At 38.5% G+C, this 23,566-nt stretch overlaps 1 protein-coding gene across 1 annotated transcript in view; it reads right to left on the bottom strand.

Moving 5' to 3' along the window:
- Positions 1-2,730: 2,730 nt before the first annotated feature.
- The window catches only part of LOC114650664 (interferon-induced GTP-binding protein Mx-like), a 48,101-nt gene continuing 27,265 nt past the window's right edge, over positions 2,731-23,566 (bottom strand). The window contains exons 9-14 of the mRNA XM_028800448.2: positions 22,841-22,963; positions 18,819-18,960; positions 11,913-12,068; positions 8,887-8,963; positions 5,289-5,486; positions 2,731-3,266 (exon numbers count right to left, since the gene is read on the bottom strand). Coding sequence (XP_028656281.1) covers positions 3,036-3,266; positions 5,289-5,486; positions 8,887-8,963; positions 11,913-12,068; positions 18,819-18,960; positions 22,841-22,963 — 927 coding nt within the window. The 3' untranslated portion in view covers positions 2,731-3,035. The remainder of the gene's footprint in view (positions 3,267-5,288; positions 5,487-8,886; positions 8,964-11,912; positions 12,069-18,818; positions 18,961-22,840; positions 22,964-23,566) is intronic.

Raw genomic sequence — 23,566 nt, 5'->3', positions numbered from 1 at the left:
CTCATTCCGGTACTTCTGAGCCATGCCTCTGCACTGTACCAAATGTATAGCATTTTCATAAATTGTGGCTTGATGATGAAGGGAGAAGAGCAGAAGATGACAGAAGCCACTGTGCAAGAACAACGCCTGTGACATCCCAAATTGACCTTGGCCTGAGGAACCTTGGTTGAATTGTTAACGTGTGGCAAGCATCTTCATCAATCATTATTCTGTGCAGGTTAGTATAGGTTGTGATGCAGTTTCTGAGTCACTGAATATCATCTCCATGTGACTCACATATAATTTTCCAGTGTTTCCTTTAGAACAAGTTATTCAGCGTTCATTTTCTCACTATCTTAGTAGAAACAGATCTAATAACAGGCTTGTAGCTTAGAGTAAGAGAGATCAGATTGTGGTCAGATCTGCCCACAGGTTTACATTCAAAGGCATCTTTAAAATTTGAATAGAGCTGGTCCAGTGTGTTGTTGTCATTGTTCCTCCCAAAGTTCCTTGGAAAAATAAGTGGTGCCATGGCCACCTCAGTCCCCTGACCTGAACCCTATTGAAAACTTGTGGAGTGAGCTGAAGAAGAGAGTACAAAGGAGAGGGCCTAGGACCCTGGATAATCTGGAGAGATTATGTAAAGAACAATGGTCTCAGATGCCATGCTCTGTATTCTCCAACCTTATAAAAGGTTACAAGAGAAGACTCCGTGTTGTTACATTGGCAAAGGGAGGTCATACAAAGAATTAAATGCAGGGGTGCCAACAATTGTGGCACATGTATTTTTGTTACAAATATTTGTTTCTTGATGAGGACTTTGTTTTTCTTTGAATGAACTTGTTTCAATTAAAAGTCAGATGTTTCTAATTTTTTCATTACAATATAACGGCTCTTCTGCAAACAGTGATTTTTTTTCTAACCCTTCTTACTAATTTTTACAAGGGGTACCAATAATAGAGGAGGGCGCTGTATATATATCGTGACACTAGAGGCTGCTGTCGCTCCTCTAACACCACAGACAAACATCCAGGACACCAGGTAAAAGCACAAAAATGTGCTTTAATTTGTTCCTTTTCTGTAATAGTGCCTCTAAGCACCCCAGCCACCATACACAGGCAAGTAGTAATAATAATTACAATAATAAGTACACAACTCTCTCTCTATAAATCTCTCCTCCACACCTCCCAGCAAGCTTTGTCATCTACCTCCCAACTCCGGCTTGCTTGTTGGGTTACCAACAGTCCTTTATATAGTCCTTGACCCGGAAGTGCTTCCGTTCTTCCTCTCAAGTGACTTGCCAGCACTTCCGGGTCAAATGGAGGGCTTTAGTTTTCTTCAGCCCAGAAGTACTTCAGGGCTTCTGTCCCCGTGACTTGGGAGTACTTCCAGGCTATACGGAAAGTAAAAATCCCCCAGTCTACCTGCAGTGTCTCCTGGCGGCACCCACGGTTCCCAGCAGGGCTGTGAAGCTGAACTCCAGATCCCATGGTGCCCTGCGGAAATCCGGGGCACTGCTAAGCTGCAGGGAAACTGCCATCTAGCGTCCTGGGGGAAGTAGTGTCCCACATTAGCTGCCTTCCCTCATCCTTCCGATCTTTGGACGTCCCGGCTGGGTTGAGCTGCTGGCCGTCGATCACAATAAATATATATATTTTTTCCTGCGACAAGACGTGATCTTTTGAAGAGAGACAGAGAGACACTTTCACGTCCTGTGAGAAAGTCAAGTCACGTCATACTTACAACCTTTGGAAGCAAGTCCCGTGATACATATGCAGAGCAGGTTAGAGATAATGGAAGTAGGAAAGTTCGAAACTCTCACAAAAATGACAGTAAAGATCACATTAGTGCAAACAAGCAGAAAATATTACTCGGTTAAATAACAGAACAGCAAAAAGAGATCAAATAGTGTTTGAGGATGTCTGGGGGAGAAGAGAGACAAGGAAATGAGACAAAAGGACAGCTGCTGTACAGGCTTTTAAACGTTTAAAGCACCGCACGAAATGCAGATCACGTGGCACAGCAGCAGCAGCAAGCCAGCAGCTGATCGAGCAAGGAGGAGATTAAAAAAACTGTATTTGTTTCCCGCTGTATTTTTTGGGAGGGGTTTTGGAGGAGCGACCATGTCTCCTTGTAGTGCGTTCAGCCCCCTGTTCACCATGGCGCGTAGCTCGGACGGGAGGGGGGAAGGTGGTTGGCGAGCGAAGCCCCCTAATATATATATATATATATATATATTGTCACGCACGAGCACATGGGGAGCAGCTGAAGGACCCAATGTGCAATGCGACAAGTCATGCCAGGGACAACGGCTGGGTGCTAACATCTCTCTCTCTATTTCCTCAAAAAACACGAAGCACTGCCGCTGTGATCTCACCTGGACGACTCCAATATACTGTGTATATATATATATATATATATATATATATATATATATATATATATATATATATATATATATATATATATATATATATATATACACAAGTAAACAGGAACACAAACACACACACACATACATACATATATATATATATATATATATATATATATATATATATATATATATATATATATATGTATGTATGTGTGTGTGTGTGTTTGTGTTCCTTGTGTTCCTGTTTACTTGTGCCAGTCAGACATCTAGAAAGGATTCTGCATGTGATTTTATTTTTACAATAAGACTATGTAGAATGGATTAGTTTAACAAGAAATAAAAGAATATATGAAAGACAGCAAAGAACGATAGTCAAAAGTGAAAATGCCCCTGGCACTTTATTAACCCAATAATGTATTACATCAGTAAAATTATATTTTCAGTTTAAGAATGATCACTTTTAAGATATAAGTATTAAAACCTTTAATATCTAGAACTTTGCTGTTAAGTATACAGTAATTGCTGATTGCTCAACATAAAGTGTTTACTGGAGGTGGTCTTTTCAGTCACTATTTAAGTTATGATTTAATCAGATTAAATATTTTAAATAAAATACTACTTCTATGAAGGACACAATTAAGAAAATGCCCGCATTTTAGGAATATTAAAGTATCACAACCTAAACGCTAAATTTATTCAGTTGCTCCTGGGCTTCGCTAAGCCGTTCCAGTCGCTTGCTCAGGCGATTCCTTTTCTCTGCAACATCTTTGTTCTCTGAAAGCAGCTCATTAACGTTCTTGTCCCCTTGAATGAGCTGCAGTATCTGTTTTTGCAGCTCAGTCCCAAACTGGTTAACAGTATGGTACAGAATGATCAAAGGAATCTGGTTTGCCAGCCGATCAGAAGCAATCTGTAATGGGAAATACAGTAATTCAATTACAATTCAGATATGGATTAACAAGAATAGAATTAATACTTTCTTCTTTAACACAATGATGTACACTTTTTCTCATAAGCCACTCACCATCCTGCCAATATGTAAAAGGTTATTCCATTCATATATAAAAATTTGTGTAGTCTTCAAGCAGCAGCAAACAAGCCTTGTTGTGTCAGACCATTATTAGGCAACGAGTAGGTTAGAAGTGTGTTCACTTAGTGTGATTATTGACAACAAAGGATTACATTGCTTTCTGATCCTGAGCAGTGACAACTGCTAAAACCCAAAAAGTTCTTCAGTGCAAATACACAGCATTGGCCCTCTTAACAGGCCACTGCAATAGAGTATATACGTCATATTCACCAGTTTTGAGGTTTAATAGGTTTGTCACATGCAATGCACATTATAGTAAAAGCTTGGCGATATGAATTATTACGTGCACAAGTCGTCATTTTGCTGGTTTCTCTGCTTTTACCTACTTTATTAAGGGTTATCAAGTTCTCTTGCCAGCTTTTCTTTACTGAATCCTCAAGTTTGATTGAAACGGCACGTATGCACATTTCATGCCTATTTTTGTGTGAATGCAACTATTATAAATCTGAGTCCTGGTGTCTCAATGACTGCCTGACCTAAAAAGGTAAAATGGACCCATTCATCCAAAATAGGAACCATGTGCTGACATTTGACAGACTAGAACAGGGGTGGGCAATGTCAGTTCTGGGGAGCCGCAGTGGCTGCAGGTTTTTGTTCCAACCCATTTTATCTTTATGAGAAGTCAATTATTGCTGATGATCACTTATTGCTTAAGTCATATTTTGATGCTTCATTTTAGTGGTCTCACTTGTTATGGGTCCCCAACCTTAATTGCTTATTTCAATCTTAAACAGCTGCATTCGCTGTTTTAATGGCTCCTTATTAGCAATAAGATGTAAACGTCAAAGCAGCCAGCAGTTCTCCATCTAGCTTGTTTCCATTTACATCTGTGTGTGTTCATCATGCACTGTTTGATTTAATAAAAAACTTAATAGAAAAATGTGACAGACTGAAAATGATACGTTTTACGCTTCAACTCATTTGGATGACATCCATAGAAAGGCAAAAAATTACGATATAAGTACCTTACATTGCAGACTAACAAGCCATAAAATTAAATAAAGTCTGAGATTGGCAAGGATTGGTTTCTAATTAAACAGTTGGGTTGGAATGAAAACCTGTAGCCACTGCGGCTCTTTAGGACCGACACTGCCCACCCCTGGACTAGAAGAAATCAAGTGGTTTCTGGTGAGACCTCCACCCACTTGCACAACTTCTGTGAACTCATTCTCTTTATCTCTATCCTGCATCCTCCATGAGATATGTCAGGCATCCATGTCTTCTGGTGGATTACCTGCACTCAATAATCCTGAGGGAGTGTGGCACATTTACACACTGGTTTCAGCCCGTCAGCATCCTGTAGTGCTGTCAATGACCATTGCACCTAGTGTACCCTAACAGGGTTTATCACCCCCTAGCAGTGCCCTTTGACCTGCACTGGCATGTTGACATGTATTGTCTTTGCTGGTGCATGGTTCACTTTATCTGTTAAGGATTTACTAGACCCTGCACCACATGCCACACTTTATTGTTTGAAAAGCTTGGGCAACCCATTACATTACTCGTTTAAAAAAATCAAGTATTACTTGAAATACAATGTCATTTGTAGTTATGTTTATTCTCTTACATATTAAGTTGACTTGGGGAAATAAAAAGAAAAGGAAATTGCAAATATTCAGTGTATCATCCAGGATGGTAGGTGCACTGGGGTGGAGTAAAGTGCGCGTCTCTGAGTTTGATTGTTGTGAAGTTTCATGTTGTGTTGTACCTTTTTATACTGTATACATGTGCACAAACAATATATTGGTTTTGCAAAAAGATATGCTTTAAAGATTTAGGCTGACTAGCATTGCAGTATAAAAAAATTATAAATAACACAGGCAGATTTTGTTAGGTCCCTACCTCAAAGTAAGTATTCAAATGATCTTTCATCACAGATACATCAGCATCTTGTGGAAGCCTTGGCTTAGACTTCAATGTAGAAAGTACTTTACTGTAAATTACATCTTGTGAAAAAATAATTCTTTCCATATTAAACTGAGAATACAACATCTTTTCAGCTTCATGGGATTCTTTTTTTAGAATATCTTCAATCAAGCACTATAAAAAATGAAAAAGTTAAACATTATAACAACAATATTAACATTTTATTAGTTTAAAATTGGAAAGAATTAACACAAATTAAAGGAATTATTTTTTATTATCAGATGAATGAGAAAAACCTTTTAACATGGTTCTGCCAGAACTATGTTTTGTTTTTCTTAACTTGTTTATTTTGTTATTTTTTTGCTGATTACACTTGTCTGCAAAAAAAAAATTGCTTTTGTCAAATGTTTTAAGAGTATTTTATAATTTTTAGGCTGCTGAGTCCAAATCTGGTAACAGAACGGCTCTATTACATTCTGTTTTTGAAAGTTAGTTTAAAATGCAGAACACTATTTCAGAGAAAAAAAACATATGTTTTTAAATTAATTATTTAGACTGGAAACATATTACTTACAAAACATAGTCAGTTGTTAGTTTTTTTTCTCTTACGATCTCTCAAAGTGTTTCACAGTCTGCTGACACAGGTTCGCACCTCTTCATTTTATATTCTATCTACTGTGAGTGGCACAGAGGGCAGATGGGCATTCCGACTGAGATGGAGACTGATTTCTTACTTGAATTGGAGGGCATAATGGTAGGACGGCAGGAGCAGAAACAAAAACTGGCTGGAATGCCCTGTAATCTTTGTCCTGGCTGGGATTGAAGTATAATGAATGGACTGGGTGAACGTGGATACCGGGAGCAGTTCATACCCCCACACAAAGGTGGCAGTGTTCCTCTAGGCTGGTCCCAATCAGGACACGCATAGAGTTGCATAGGAATTGGAGTGCAGAAATGCAGCCCTGTCAGTGTCCTTGGGTGCCACCAGAGGGCACTGCCGGTGGAGGACAACACTGGTTTCCACTCAACCTGGAAGTGTTCCTGACACTGGAAGCATTCCCAGGTCTTACTTGAAAAGGAGCTCACTGCCAAAGTGTAAAATGTTAGTAGGCTTTCAATACACATGCACCAGGAGGAGTGGAAAGAGAAGAAGACATTTATTCAAGTGACACTGTGGTATTTGTGGCCGAGTCACCATAAAATTAGGTTGGTGAAAATAAAACTGTATTATTTTAAACCTAGAGATGTGCTGGGTGATATTGTGCCTGATGTTTGAGGCTCAGTAGCACCTCATGTGGTTACACTACCTACCTCAAAAAATTGTAACCAGTAACTTTTGTTGTTTCAAAAAAGGAAGGGTGTGTATTCTTTTACCATTTGCTTACCTGTTACCTGGTCAAGGTGGATCAACATGACCTTGCACATTTTTCTCTATTATAAAAAACATCTTGGGAGGGAGACTAGGGAGACAAGACATGATCTTCTTGGAAGATGATTTGACGTCCCGCGAGAGACACTTTAACGTCATGCAAGACAAGGCAGTGAGACAACATTTAAAACAAGTTCACGGACATCTAACCAAGCAGTTGTTGGAATGCTTTTGACAGACACACTTCATGTGCTCCCAGCTCTTAAAACAATGACAAGCAACAAGCAGAACATGCAGCTCGCCAGCAGATGATCCGACCGCTTCTCCTTAGCGCGCGTTCAGCCCCCCACCAACTCCAATCCCCCTTCACAACGCGAATGGCAGAGACGCGAAGTGGCAAAAGGAAAGCTGTTGTACAGGCTTTTAAATGATCGATGAGCAGTGCGACAAGCAGAAAACGCAGCTCGCCAGTAGCAGCAACAAGCCAGCAGCTGACCGAACGGCATCTCCTTAGCGTGCATTCAGCCGCCCCCCCTTCACAACACGAGCAGCGTTATACATTCTGCACGAAAGAGATTTAACCACGCCCCGGGCCAGAAATAAAGGACAAGTATTGTTTTTACAAAAGTTTTAAAGTAAAAGTGAAAATAATGCATATGTAACAATTCCCATGAAACTAACAATCTCTTTAAATTGTGTATCCGGTAAACCAAACCCGGGGGTGGGTGAGTGAAGCGAGCAGGGGGCGGAGCCCGATAGTCTGTAAAAACTATTTAAACAATAACTCTATTAATAATAAAAAAAGGCATCTTTCTGACCTTTTAAATTTAAATTCATGGCTATTTTAAAGGAATAAGAAAGGAAAAAAAATGCAGATTGAGAGCAAAAACATTTGGTTTATGGCATAAATAACTTATTTTAAAAAAAAATCAACAATTGTTTTTCAAAACGGCCTTTTTCACTGAATCTGATATCTTCCAGAAAAGGTTTGTGGTAGAGAAATTGCAATTTCAAAAATGGATTCAGCACAAGTAAATCTATAAACTACCCCATTTTGTTTATTTTTTGTGTGTGAGGGTTATCTAGTTATATTTGTCTATGCAAATTATATTTTCTTTGATATTTTTCCTCTCATTAAGTATTTTTTGGTTTTTGAAATTTTTTTTTGTATTTCATACGATTTAGATTATTTTTAAGATTGAAATTGTCCTTGTGTTATACATGTTGAGTCAAAGGAGCAAAGGACAGGAGCTGTGGGGACTGCCCTCAATCTACACTGAGACCAGAGATGCCTCAGCCCAGTGGTTCTCAAGTTTAGTCCAGGGTGGTCCCCTGTGGCTGCAGGTTTTTGTCCCAACCTGTTTCTTCTCTTAAATGAATAGTCCACCCAAAAATTATTTTGTTTAATGTTACTTATCCCATGTACTTTGAAGTGATGGCTGAGAAAATGTTTAATCTCATGTTTTTTGTGGAGAAATTACATATTGAACATTCACACTCCACGGAGCCCTGAGGTGGCCAATAATGCACAACGGCAAATTGATATGAAAAACATCCATGGAAAAAAAAAGTGTCACTTAACTGGTGTCACATAATTCACATGTTGGATATCCATCAATATGGTAAAACTTGAAAAATATGTGCATTTTTTGCTAAAATAGTATTAACAGTTACTTCGTGGATGGCCAGCTTTCATAGTAAATAGGAAAGATGTCATTCCCACAATGCTGTGAGTCTGACTTGATGACCCTACTCTTCACCAGTAAAAGAGGAGGAGAGGTAGATAATCTTTCAGATGATTGCCTACTTACTGGCTGATGATTTATGTTTGAAGAAGGCCAAAGGGTGTCTTCAATTTGTAATGTGTGCTGCCAACTGTTAAACATGGTGAAGGCTCATGGCCAAAGAATATGTGACTATTTTAAAGGAGCAAATTAACTCTGTGGTGCAAACATGATGTTACTGTATTCCAGGATGGCAATCCCCATTATGTGCTGTTAAACTAATTCAAGAGTTGTTTCGTGAACATCATGATGAACTTAAATCCCTTCCATGTCCTCCCCAGTAACCAGACTTAAACTACATTAAGTCTTTATGAGTACATTATAGAGCATAGAAAGCAAAGTCGAATTATGCTCTTTTCATCTCTTAAAGAACTGTTCAGGACTTGGAGGACAGCAAGCAAAGAAAAAAATATAATCTTACCTTTATAGCTCGAAGTAAGTTTGGGTAATTTTCGAAGTAAGCCTTTGCAGTCTTTGTAAATGCTGAACGCATTAGCTCTGTGAAAAAAATATTGAATTTCATTGTTTAGTTGTTTTCATTATGGATGTTACTATTTAATTAGCATTTCAACATTGTTGCTTGGCTTGAATAAATTGAAGTGATCAGTGTGTGATGTTAGTCGTGTGACGGTCTTCCTGGTTATCGGAGACTGCAGATAAAACAAGCAAAAAACCTAACAGGGTCTTGTCTCTCTTTGTTCCTAGTTTCTTTTTAAAAAAAATTCTGATATTTTGGGTTTCTTTTTTGTGTTTTTTTCTCTTTTCTTTTTTTTCTAGTTTCACTATGAAGTCAGTTATTGTATAAGTTCAATTTGATTGCAAGCAATGTTATTTTCTTTAAATAAAATAACTAAAAAATAAAAACTTACTTTTTTGATGTGCTATTCTCTTTAATTATTCTGGTACTCAACCCTTTGCTTACTTTTTGAACTTTGATGTTTATGTAGTGTTTTGATTTTTGACAAAAATAAGACACACTTTCTGGTAACAAGTTTAGATGTACTTATGCTTATCCCCTGGTTGTAACATTATACTGATCATACCTGCCTCCCCTTGACGGCACAATACATATGGAGTTCAAGGTTAGTTTTCTCATTTTTCTATGGTATTCTGTTTCCTTTTATATGTTACAGATAAACATGTTAAATTACCTGTCAATTCAAAACATGGGGATTGGGAGTGTGTTTGTGTGAGTGTAACTGGAAGGGTCATCCACATCTGTGTAGTCGGTATGGGTGTCAGTTCAGCCTACACTGAAACTTGAGATGCCTCCAGATACATTCAAACAATCACTCATCCCTCCAGTTTTGAAATGCCAGGCAACTTAATGTTTAATGGAATCTTGGAAAGTGAGAGGATGCCTGAGGAGTGGAGAAGAAGTGTACTGGTTTCGATATTTAAGAATAAAGGGGATGTGCAGGGCTGCAGTAACTACAGGGGGATAAAATTGATGAGCCACAGCATGAAGTTATAGGAAAGAGTAGTAGAAGCTAGGTTAAGAAGTGAGGTGATGATTAATGAGCAGCAGTATGGTTTCATGTCAAGAAAGAGCACCACAGATGCGGTGTTTGCTCTGAGGGTGTTGATGGAGAAATATAGAGAAGGTCAGAAGGAGTTGCATTGCGTCTTTGTGGACCTGGAGAAAAATATGACAGGGTGCCTCGAGAGGAGTTTCTTATTTGCAATGGTGATGGACAGGTTGACAGACGAGATTAGACAGGAGTCCCTGTGGTCTATGATGTTTGCTGATGACATTGTGATTTGTAGCAATAGTAGGGAGCAGGTTGAGGAGACCCTGGAGAGGTAGAGATATGCTCTAGATAGGAGAGGAATGAAGACCAGTAGGAACAAGACAGAATACATGTGTGTAAATGAGAGCGAGGTCAGTGGAATGGTGAGGATGCAAGGAGTAGAATTGGCAAAGGTGGATGAGTTTAAATACTTGGGATCAACAGTACAGAGTAATGGGAATTGTGGAAGAGAGGTGAAAAAGAGAGTGCAGGCAGGGTGGAATGGGTGGAGAAGAGTGTCAGTGATTTGTGACAAACGAATATCAGCAAGAGTGAAAGGGAAGGTCTACAGGATGGTAGTGAGACCAGCTATGTTATATGGGTTGGAGACGGTGGCACTGACCCGAAAGCAGGAGACAGAGCTGGAGGTAGCAGAGTTAAGGATGCTAAGATTTGCACTGGGTGTGACGAGGATGGACAGGATTAGAAATGAGTACATTAGAAGATCAGCTCAAGTTGGATGGTTGGGAGACAAAGTCAGAGAGGCGAGATTGCGTTGGTTTGAACATGTGCAGAGGAGAGATGCTGAGTATATTGGGAGAAGAATGCTAAGGATAGAGCTGCCAGGGAAGAGGAAAAGAGGAAGGCCTAAGCGAAGGTTTATGGATGTGGTGAGAGAGGACATGCAGGTGATGGGTGTAACAGAGCAAGATGCAGAGGACAGAAAGATATGGAAGAAGATGATCCGCTGTGGCAACCCCTAACGGGAGGAGCCAAAAGAAGAAGAAGAAGATCTGTAATTAATTTGAAGATTTGACTTGGTTCCTGGAGAATGAGAAGTCTAGACCGCCCTATTCAAAGGATTACCTTCAGGGTGCAAAACATTAGAAAATAAAATACAAACAGTAAATTACAGAGCAGGAAATCAAGTAAACTTGGAGTATTTTCAGTGTCTGAAAAAAAGAAGTTAAAAATTACTATGTGAAGATTTGCAAATGTTTTCCTTTTTTGTTTGTGTAATGTAATCATTTAAAATGTGCTTTTGCCATAATCTTTTGCCATAAACAAGTACATCATCATAATCGTACTTGTGGCTGTGGTGGAAAACGCTTACAGGGAAGAGTTTGCCACAAATAAAGACTTGTTGTGCTTTGAACTTGTATCCTGAGCCTGCTTGTGTTGGGTGTTTGGGGAGCTGGAGCGCTCCCTACTGTCCACACAGTGCTAAAGCTAGCGACACTTCTAAACACAGCTCACACACAAAACAGCCCAATAACCAGTCTATCCCTGCCTTAGACAAATTTATCAGAAGCAGAAGGTTCTTGATAACGCACATCTAAAGGTTAAATAAAAATACACAATCCCCTGAATGATGTCAAGGTCAAAATCTTAAAACATTCATAAGTAAATCTGAAAATATCTCAGCTTCTCATGTTACTAATTATTGTAGGTCTTAAATGACTTAAAATCTAGCTGTTATGACCACTTGGAAAAGGTAGGTGAGAATGAGTTTTTAGATTTATGAAAATTAACTAAGAAACTGAGAGAGCAAAAGCAGCAATCAAATTCATCGTCAGAACAGGCACACATCAGGGCAACAAAAGAGAGAAAATAAGTTCAAAAATCAAAGCCAAAACCTTAAAAACAAGTGATAGTAAAATATTTACATATGTGTGTATATGTGTTATTTTGATTATAAATCACTGTTTTTTCCCACCTGCAATAGCAAATAGTAACTGAATGGAGGGAGCTTCAGCCTTTTCAATATGTTCCTTCATAAATTTCTCGAAAGTTGAATAATTGATGAATCCCGGAAGCTCTTTTCCTCTGTTTTTCTTAATGGAGTTTTTCATATCCAAATCACCAACTTCCACTAGAAAAAAAAAGTCACAGACGAGTGTCATTTAACTTGATGACAAGTTGGTTATAGATCCAACTACTGACACTATCTGACCATGATCACTTCACTTGCCTTTGCTCCAACTGGAAAAACAAAAAGAAATCTATTTAACTCTATCTTAAATGTTTTGAGCTGTTTTGGATAAAAGCATCAGAAAGATAACAAGTAATAATATAAAGTGTTTTACATTATATTACAGATGGATACTTGATAACAAACTGTTAATACTGAAGAAGGGAGAAACTTGTAGTCATAGTAGATTGTGAAATAGTGTCACCTCGTTCACAAAATCTGCAGTAATGTTAATCTTTATATAATGAGTCTGTCATGCATGCACATCAGAGGACCTCCTCGCAGGCTCAGTCGAGGTATGTAATAACTCGCTAAGGAGAGAGGGGGCACTGCTGCTAACGCTGTCATCTCCGTCTTTCCCCACAGTGCCAAGAAGCCCCTCATTAAAGGCAATTAGCCCCAGCCCTTCCAGTCCAGCCGTCACAAAATCCCAGGTGTCCCAGAAGAAAGCGTCATTTTTTTGTCCAGAGCAACCTGTGAGACAGAACTCCACTAAGACCAACAAAACCTCAGTCAGCCTTTGACTTCCCGTTGAATGAGCGCCATTTCATTTCTTTTCTCTTTGTTTTCTTGACTTTGGTGTTCCAAAATTTCTTGCCACAGTCCTGAGCTGTCATTCCCGCACATGGGGCCTCATGCATAACGCCGTGCGTAGAATTCACACTATAACATGATGTAAGCACATGAACACAAAAGCGTAAATGTGCTTACGCACAAAAAAATCCAGATGCATAAATCTGTGTGAACACCAGCTTCCACGTTCTTTCGCTACATAAATCCCGGTCAGCGTGAAAATGAACGCACGTGCACGCACCTGCTGTCCCGCCCCAACTCCTCCCAGAATTACACCTCTTTGAATATGCAAATCAATATAAATAGCCCTTAAGATCAGCCTTCTGTGAAAAGACAATGGCAAAAGTACGAGGGAAAATAGAAGAATTTCAGTGAATACCAAGTGGAGGCAAGGAAAAATGTACTATTTGTTGGTTTAAACAGTGGTATAATCAACAAAAGGAAGTTGATCGAGTGACAGAGTGTTGGTGAAACTTGAAAGCTTAAGTTCACAAAGTCGCACAGTGCCCGAAAAAAAAAGAAGTTGTCACATATCAAAGTCGTCATGAAAAGGCGAGTCGTAGCCCACCATCTGAGTGTCATATGGAAGTTTATTAGGGTAAAGAGAAAAAAAAAAGGCACACAGTGGGAAAAAAGCACGAAATGTCAACATCATAAACTTCATCTTAAAATCGTTTAATTTACTAGTTTCTCAAATCCCATCGTAACTAAAATAGCACGTTAAATGCTTTGTTTTATATTTGATCTTCTATGTGCGCTATGTGGGTGAATCATTACGTGCTTCCGAGCTTTCTCTTCCTCCGATAGGACACAGAATCCATTACATTCGTAATATTACAGCTCTCTGAATAATTAAAATACTGAGAAGTATACGTGATATCATTTTCATTATGATAAGAGTTAAAGCATGTTATTAAATATGGGAACACGGTGGTTCAGTGCTTGTTCATGTCTCACGCAAGATGCTTGCTGCGCCATGTGTGACCTTCAATGAAATAATTTACTGCAGCAGTACTGTCTCTTTCAAACGTACTAACCCCCAATTCCTGTCCTTACTTTTCTTTCTCCAAATACCCAATCGCCACAAAATCAGCTCTGTAATAGACGTTAAGCCATCTGTAAGCTTAGTATGCCAATTCTTCAAAACTTTTAAGGAACATTGAAATATCTTCGTAATGTTTAATTATTCTATCCATCTATCCTTCCAGTGTCACACCAGCCACAGCAAGAATACAGCACGAGGCAGGAACAATCCGTGAACAGAGCGCCAGCTCCTCACTAAGCGCTGCGGCACCGTGTAGTTAAAGTTAAAGTTTTATCTGTATAATATAATAAAAATATTTTGCTGCATTTCATCTTAAAAATGATATTGTCATCATATGTAAATACGCTCTTTATAAAGTGACTCAGGTTGTGCAATATTATAACTGTATCACAAGTTTACAGTGAGGTAATTGTACTTACAAGTACAAACAGTTCTACAGGGAGCACTTGATTGGACTGATTGAGTGCGTTTAGAGTTCTTGGGATGAAACTGTTTGTGAACGGCGAGGTCCGTACAGGAAAGACTCTGAAGCGTTTGTCGGATGAGAGAAGTTCAAATAACAAATTGGTGAGGCAGCGTGTGCTTAATACTGTACACCGATAATTCTCTTTCCGAACAGCTGTGCTGTGATTCACACTCAGATACAGTGATATAAATACTCCGAGTGGTACAGTGAGAGTAATAGTGAAAAAGATGATCCGATGTGGCAACCCCTAATGGGAGCAGCTGAAAGAAGAAGAAGAAGGTGCAGTGAGAGTAACAACGCTAAAGCAGTTATGGTATTTGGAATAGTTTGACCATTCTGTGGACCATTATATTGTTACAGGTTAATTACAATCACATGCATTAAACTAATAAACAATATGCAGTGTGAGAGATGGCCGGCCTGTCATCCCGGCCAACACCCCCAGGCCACCAGATGGAGCTCTCCCTGCGCCATAGAGGTTCCCCGAATTCCAGCAGGGCCTCATGGACCTTGTAGTTTTTACAACCAGCCCTGCTGGATACCCTGGGGACCTCCAGGAGACGCTGTAGGGAGGCTCAGGGAATTCTACATGCCCTATAACCTGGAAGTACGTCATAGGCAAAGCGACAAGGGAAATGACGTGCTTCCGGGATGAAGAAGAGGATTTTTATCTGACCCGGAAGTGATAGGAGATCACATGGACTGAGGGATTGGAAACACTTCCGGGTCAGGGAATATAAAAAAGACTATGGGAAATCCAAGACGATGAGCTGAGTTGGGAGGCAGGGTGGCTAAGCGTCTGGGAGTGGAGGATTGAGTATTGTTTAGTGATTATTGATTTATGAGTATAGTGGAGTGGAATGTGCTTGGTGCACATAATTATTATAAAATAAAGTCATATTGGACTTTTATCTGGTGTCTGACGTCTGATCTGAGGGTTCAAGGGGTTGACAGTGCCTCTATCTTTCACAGCAGTTAATTTCAGTGTATTTATAAAGCCACGTCAAGGATGTGGATCTAAAAAAGAATGGGTAACCACACAGGAAGAGTAGCACTGCTTTGATACTGGGTGCCACCAGTCTGCAAAACCGAGCGGAGAACTTGCGTACGACAGGGTATGAGCTACCATGGAAATGTGCGTGGCTTTACACCAAGTTTAGGTTTTATACATCGCAATTTGAACGTGGAAACGTTCTTACGTTTGTGCGTACGCACCGTTTATACATGAGGCCCCTGGTCATAGAGTCTTTCATATTGGACATTATTGAATTAAGTAATGATGCTTTTCTTGTTTAATATTAACAATACAGAAAGAAACACCAAAAAATAAAACTTCATGATAATTATTACAACAAATTCTTGGAACAAATTAAGCCTAGATAGTATTCTTAAATTTAAAGGTTTAATACTATAGTTTATATTTAAATGTGTTTCTCAAGAAAAAAATGAGACAGAATTGTCAACAAAATCACTTTTATCCCATGAGAAGGTCGCCAGTTTTTCAAAAATAAGCCCTGTTCTACTCCTACAGCCTTCTTTTGTTCTTTCCATCATGGCGCTTTTATCTTCTAGCTGTACCGACACACATGAGATACTATATTTGAAAATATTATTTCATTCTGGAAGGCATAAAGAAAAAATGCATGCTATTTTATATAAATTTTCATTTTCACACGTCCAGCTGTGTGGATTTTCCTTGCTTTGGCCTGAAACTTTTCTTTTTTATTTTACAATATTTTTTTTTATAATTTTTTTTGGTCTGTGAGTACAATTCCTTAAATATCCTGAGTACTCTCTCTGCAAAAACAGAAAAAATGTGAGCTTTCCAGAATTGTTTTTCTCTCCAGCTTCTCTAAGTAATACCTTCAAACTTACAGGAATTGTTGACCCACCATTTTGATTCCTAAGTAAGAACTAAGAAGAAACATGGCTAACTGAAAATGTAAAAGTAAGGTAAGAAGCACATTGTTTTGACTTTTGATCCTTTAGCAGTTATCATAAAGTTACATGTATTCTTTTTTTCTAACAAGGCTTCTATTTAAAAATCATTATATGAAATTATGAATTCTGATCCTTAAAAAGCCTTTTCTTTGATCCACAATTAAATGGAGTTTAACTGCAAATATTTCACTGATCTGAGGATTTCCATTGGAGCTTTGGTTCAATATTGCATATTGTAGCTCCGGACTGTCCTCCATCTTGAAGGTTAGACACATTTTCCCAGTGTTTATGTAGATTTTCACCTTCACTGCAGAAACATGCAATCTGGTTAACTGATGACTTGAAATGGCTCTTGAACAAGTTCATGTACTGTATGAATCTACTCTGTATTTGGAGTTCTGCTCAGAAAAGATGAAGGACAGAGGTTTTATTTCATTGTAGCATGGCAGGTGGCTGATTGCGAGCCGCACCCAGCTACCTATTTAAGGAGCCGCCGCCCTGCAATCAAGGCTGAGGAGGTGGACGAGGTCAGAGGAGGCGGCGGCAAGGAGAGGCCCTGAGTGTGTGTGCAGTGAAGAGACAGCTTGGAGGAGAAGCCAGGACTTTGGGAGTCAGTGGGGGTTTGTGAGGTGCACTTAGTGACTTGTATAATAATAGTGTAAATAAACGTGTGGTTATGGACTGCAACGTGTCTGCCTGTCTGTGTCCGGGCTGTTCCCTTCTACAGTAGCTAAAACAGTTTCTGACATGAGAACCATGAAAAATAGAAACATAGTAAAAAAAAAAAAAGAAAAAAAAAAAAGATGAGCTTTATTTATATAGATAAAAATCTTAGATCACATCTTCATCTCTGATGTACACCTTGTTATTTTTGGTGACTTACACATACTGATTTTGGGTGATATTTCACATTCTAATCCCTTTTATAACTATTATTTTAGGTTATGCTTCTGTGTTTTCAGATGAGAAATTGCTCAGTACATTTAGAATCAATCAAAAACTCTTCTTTTTTCATAGACTCTGATGCTGTATGAAGATCGGCATCGTCACCTAAATGTGTGCTCTGTGTGTGTTGTGCTGCTTTGTGGTTGTCATTTTTAAACTGTGATATGCAGTGAACTGTCAATTTTTACTCTTAATGAAATTATTATGAGCCCTGGTGCTAAAATAACATTGTCTAAAAATTACCCAGGAGTCTATTGAGCAGGAAATAAAAAAGTATAACTAGAAAACAACTGCCATATCAGCCCTGTTTTTAGCAGAGGATTCCAAACATCAATGGTACTGCTACCCATTTGGGCGAGAGGTTCTTTGGGTAGTCAAGTCAGTTAAACTGGACACTAATTAAGTAGTCAAGTCTATTACAAATAAAATTGGCTTATAACTGCATGAACATTTAAAAGGTGACATCCCTGCAGCCGTGGTTTTCATGGCATTTCTGGACAGTTCTGCTAGAAGCAATGAGTTTTTCCATTTGGACCGGTTAGTACCAACTACACATCTAAGGTACTTCTGAAGGTCTCTTCCTCTCTGCACGCTGCTTTCAGATTGGTATCCTTAAATTTTTCGACAAAAATTATTCTAAAGTCTGGAGAAGAATATCTAATTAAAAACTAAAATTTTGCATTGTACAGTTCTTCTTTTCAAATTTATGTTTTGCTTGTATTATTTAACGCTGCTGGCTCGCAGTAAGGAGACCTGGGTTTGCTTCCTTGGTCCTCCCTGCGTGGAGTTTGCATGTTCTCCCCGTGTCTGCTCCGGTTTCCTCCCACAATCCAAAGACATGCAGGTTAGGTGCATTGGAAATCCTAAATTGTCCCTAGTGTGTGCTTGGTGTGTGGGTGTGTTTGTGTGTGTCCTGTGGTGGGCTGGCACCCTGCCTGGGGTTTGTTCCTGCCTTGCGCCCTGTGTTGGCTGGGATTTGCTCCAGCAGACCCCCGTGACCCTGTGTTAGGATATATCAGGTTGGACAATGACTGACTGACTGAATGACTGTTGTGGCAGATGGCTGGGGGTCCTACCTGGAGGGTCCAGGAGAGGAGCAATACCTTCCCCGGGCCTCAAGAGGGCAGCTGCCCTGGTCTGTGTGGGGGCCACGGGAGCAGAGCTTGGAAGCTCATCCCGGTTGGGGCCCGTGGTCACCGCCAGGGGGCACCCAGATATTTATATAGCCCTGGAAAGCAGCACTTCCGCCACACCAGGAAGTGCTGCTGGAAGAAGATTCCAGGTATGCCCGGAGTGCTTCCAGGTGCAAGAGCAGCGTTTACGTCACACCAGGAAGTGCTGCTGGGATAAAATCAGGAAGCACCTGGAGCGCATCCAGGGGAGGTATAAAAGAGGCCATCTCACTCCAGCAAGAGAGCTGGAGTTGGGTGGAAGTGGACAGAGCTTGCCTGGGAGGAGTGGAAGGCGAAAGAGAGAAGAAGAAGAAGAAGAAAAAGGAATTCTAAAGGACTGTGTGTTGGTGATTACTGCACTGGGGGATGAGTTTGTAAATAGGGGTTGAAATTAAACGCGTGTGTTTTAAGACATTCTGTGTCTGCCTGTGCGTGTTGGGTTGGAGCATTTCCACACTGTATTATTTAAAAATTAAACATATTCAATATTTCTTGTTAATTTTGCTCACAGTTTAAAGAGATAGAATCCAAACATCTTTTCCAGTTTTCAAACTTCTCTCGCACCTGATTGAAAATTTTGCTTTCTTGGTCTTGACTCTTTTCTTCCCCTTTGATTATACTTGAAATGATATCATAATAGCTTTGGAGCTTCTGGAAAACAGAAGGAAATACATTTTTAGAAAAGTAAATCTGTAATTGTGTGATCCACATCATATTTGTAATTTTTTTAAAGTGATCTGTAATTAGTGAGCCAAGCACACTTTTGATAGGTTTAATTTTCCTACACCATTTTCATGTTTAATGACTCCCATGCCTGTTCCACTACAGGTATGACATTAATACTTGTCACATATCAAATATTGTGCAATGAAAACAAATTTTGTAGAAAAGACTTCAAAGAGAAACTTTTCAAGTTGATATTGCATTTCACCATATACCAGTATTTTAATGTCAAATTACTATCTTGAGACCCAACATTTATTTGATGCAATATTAGTTTTTCAAAAACTAATACATAAATTAGTTTTCAAACACTAATACATAAATTACTTTTCAAAATGTTCTTGAGAATTCATGCTTGGCATACTTGTAGTCATTGTTAATTTGCCATGACCTGCTGCAGATGACATATCCCTCCCTTTTTCCATTTTCACATTAACTTGGTTTGACTCTGAATGTTCTATTGAAAATAATGCATTTGTACCTTTATAATCAGAATAAAATAATACAATACAATACAATACAATACAATACAATACAATACAATACAATACAATACAATACAATTATGATTTATTTTTGTGCAGCCCAAAATCACACAAGAAATGCTGCAAGGGGCTTTAACAGCCTTAAGTCTCTAAGAAGGAAAAACTCCCAAAAAAACCCTTGTAGGGAAAAATGGAAGAAACCTTGGGAAAGGCAGTTCAAAAAGAGACCCTTTTCCAGGCAGATTTTAAAAAAGATTAAAAATAAAGAATAAAGAATAAAAAGATTTTAGAAGAAAACAATTTTAAAAACTAAACATAGAAACCCTCTCCAAAGCCTGACAGCTAGAATTTAAACAGCATTTGCTTTTGATGCCATATTTAACATGTTTTAAATTTCCTTTCTAGTCATGGTTTTTGTTAAATAAACATACAGTATACCTATGAACATGTCTTAAGTTTTGTTGGAAGCTGAAACACATTTTTACAGAGACAGCTTTAAGTCCACCTCTATACATTATTCTCCCTGAAATAATTCTTTTTAAAATGGAAGCCGGATGTGTTTATTGGGGTGGACCCCCGGCTGGACTTAGCTAGAGCTTCCTGGTCTTGGTTCTTACCTCCACATGGCTATAATTGTGTAAACTGCACAGAATACCAGTCTGACCATTAACTAGTAAAGTGAAGAAAGAGAAAAAATTTCTTATGCTTTTCTTATGACCTTTCACTGAAGAAAAGATTTTCACTGGAACACCTGTATTTGACACATATTTTTAGGAAGTCACTGCGCACTGGAGAGATTCCGAAGGACTGGAAAATGGCAAATATCATCCCATTATATAAAAAGGGTGACAGGGCAGATCCAAGAAACTATAGGCCAGTAAGCTTAACATGCATCACAGGAAAATTAATGGAAGGAATTATTAAGGATAAGATTGAGCAACACCTGGCAAGGACAGGAGTTATTAGGAACAGTCAGCATGGGTTCAGAAGAGGGAGGTCGTGTTTTACTAACTTGCTGGAATTCTATGAGGAGGCAGCAAAAGGATACGATCAAAGTGGAGCTTATGATATTATTTATCTGGACTTTCAGAAAGCATTTGATAAGGTGCCACATGAGAGGTTGGGCATCAAATTAAAAGAAGTGGGAGTTCAGGGTGATGTTTTTAGATGGGTGCAGAATTGGCTCAGACACAGGAAGCAGAGGGTGATGGTGCGAGGAACCTCTTCAGAACTGGCCGATGTTAAGAGTGTTGTTCCACAGATGTCAGTGCCAGGGCTGCTGCTATTTTTAATATATATAAAGGATTTAGATAGGAATATAAGTAACAAGCTGGTTAAGTTTGCAGATGATACCAAGATAGGTGGATTAGCAGATAACTTGGAATCCATTATATCATTACAGAAGGACTTGGATAGCATACAGGCTTGGGCAGATTTGTGGCAGGTGGAATTTAATGTCAGTAAATGTAAAGTATTACACATAGGAAGTAAAAATGTTATGTTTGAATACACAATGGGCAGTCAGAAAATCGAGAGTACACCTTATGAGAAGGATTTAGGAGTTATATTGGACTCTAAGCTATTGACTTCCCGACAGTGTTCAGAAGCCATTAAGAAGGCATCAGAAGGTTATATAGCACAATGTGTGGAGTACAAGTCCAAGGAGGTTATGCTCAACCTTTATAATGCACTGGTGAGGCCTCATCTTGAGTACTGTGTGCAGTTTTGGTCTCCAGACTACAAAAACGACATAGCAGCACTAGAAAAGGTCCAGAGAAGAGCGACTAGGCTGATTCCAGTGCTACAGGGGTTGAATTATGAGGAAAGATTAAAAGAGCTGAGCCTATACAGTTTAAGCAAAAGAAGATTAAGAGGTGACATCATTGTGTTTAAAAAGTGTTTAAAATTATGAAGGGAATTAGTACAGTGGATCAAGACTGTTATTTTAAAATGAGTTCATCAAGAGCACAGTTGGAAACTTGTTAAGGGTAAATTTCGCACACGATAAACACTTTGAATAAGCTACCAAGTAGTGTGGTAGACAGTAAGACTTTAGGGATTTTCAAAACTCGACTTGATGTTTTTTTGGAAGAAATAAGTGGATAGGACTGGCGAGCTTTGTTGGGCTGAAAGGCCTGTTCTCATCTAGAGTGTTCTAATGTTGTATTAATTTTATTTAAAAATAATGTAGTCAGTTGTCTGTTTTATCTAAAACAAATATTAACATTATAAAATTTTAGCAAATCTGTTTTTTTATGTATCTGCAAGAGAAATAAACAGCAAAGTTAATTCTTAGCTAGAAAATTAGCAAGAAACTTATGTTAGAAATAGACATTACAAGTTTAGAAAAACCAAGCAAAATGATACCTTTTATTGGCTAACTTAAAAGATTACAATATTCAAGCTTTCGAGGCAACTCATAAAAGGTGTCATTTTGCTTGGCTTTTCTCTACATTCATAATGGCTAACACGGTACAACACCCTAGTACTATAGACATTACAAGTTTGAAAAACTTTCAAGAGAAACCAGGACTGATCACTGCTACTAAATTGTAGCAGAGTGAGCAAAAATTAAACATGAGTAAAAATTATTAACATCTGCAAGGAAGCTGGACCATGGTGCCTCTAGCAGTGGGCAAATCCATTATCTGTGTGGAGGTCAGGGGGAAGCCTGACTGTTATTATAAATACAGGATCATGTTTGGGTGACACAGATCTACACTGAACATTTGGTAAAGCGTTTTTAGAATTTATATTAATACAATAAGCAACTGTAATGCTTTTGAAGATGTGACATACAATAAAAGGCGGTTCAAAAACGTGATACTCATGCTGTGACATAGGTTGGTAAACAAGAGTTTTATACAAGCGAATAGTGGGCTTGTGCTAAATAACAGGTTAAAGAGTATGAGAGATTTACATGTCACTTAGATATTCAGATAATTAAATCACCACCTACATAATATACAGTATAAAATAAGAATATTTGTCTAACAAGTAAATTTAAATTTGAGAAAGTACAAAATTCATTTAGAAAATATAACAGTGCCCTACAAGAGTTCCATCTGCTTGCATTTTTGATTCTGCACTTTGTTATCAGTGATGTTTGTTCTAAATTAATAGATTTTGAAATGACTGATCTCTGCCTTCTCTTTGTCGAAAACCTGGGAAACTTAAAGCCTTCCATGGCATTACACATCTATTTTAACCTTAATTTGACAAAGTGGAAAAATGCATACAATCAAATTCATTATAAAAATACTTTATAAATCACTTTAATAAAAATTACATAAAACAGTTCTGCATTTAAAAAATCTACTTACTTCAACTAGGAAAGTGAGCTTCTCTTCGTCTTCCTCTGGAACTGGCTTGCCATACTTTTTCAGTTCTGTATTTGTCTCTTGAAGTTTAACTTCAATTTGTTTTTGAAGACTAGGAAGTGATTCCTTGAAAAAAATATTTCAATTAAAATGCATATTAAAACAAATATAGAATGTACTCTAAGTTATTATTTTGGTTAAAATCTGAAAGCAGTGTTAGTTATTGCTCTGATTTGTATGTTTTGAGCCTGGGCCTGATTGTGCTCATCCATGCATTTATTTCTCTAAGCATCACTCCATGATATGTTATTGTGGACTGTAAAATATTCTTTTTATTCAACTACTGTACTTTTAAAAAGTACATGGAAAGGGATTTTTGATGGATTTTAAAATTTTCAATCCCATCTAGTAATCCATTTTATGAAGCTGTCCTTTTTAAGGATATAAGAAACTGCAGCTTATCCCTCCAATATTTGAAGAAAAGACCATTATCTAGAAAGGAACCCAACCCATGACATATCTATTAGTTTGTTTTCTAAATTAATTTTCTTCATTAGAGGGTCATAGAGAGGCAGCTGGCTTTTCAAGTAGCATCCATTTTAGGAAACATTCTTTCACACTGTGGGAGATGGCCGGCTGTTTATCCCGGCCAGCACCCCCAGGCAGCTAGATGGAGCCCTCCCTGTAGCATGGGAGTGCCCCAAAGACCAGCAGGGAATTATGGACAGT

The sequence above is a fragment of the Erpetoichthys calabaricus genome, chromosome 4 (genome assembly GCF_900747795.2).
Source record: "Erpetoichthys calabaricus chromosome 4, fErpCal1.3, whole genome shotgun sequence".
Taxonomy (NCBI): Eukaryota; Metazoa; Chordata; class Cladistia; order Polypteriformes; family Polypteridae; genus Erpetoichthys; species Erpetoichthys calabaricus.
Note: the sequence above shows the minus strand (reverse complement) of the source record. Positions and strands in the feature narration are given on the sequence as shown.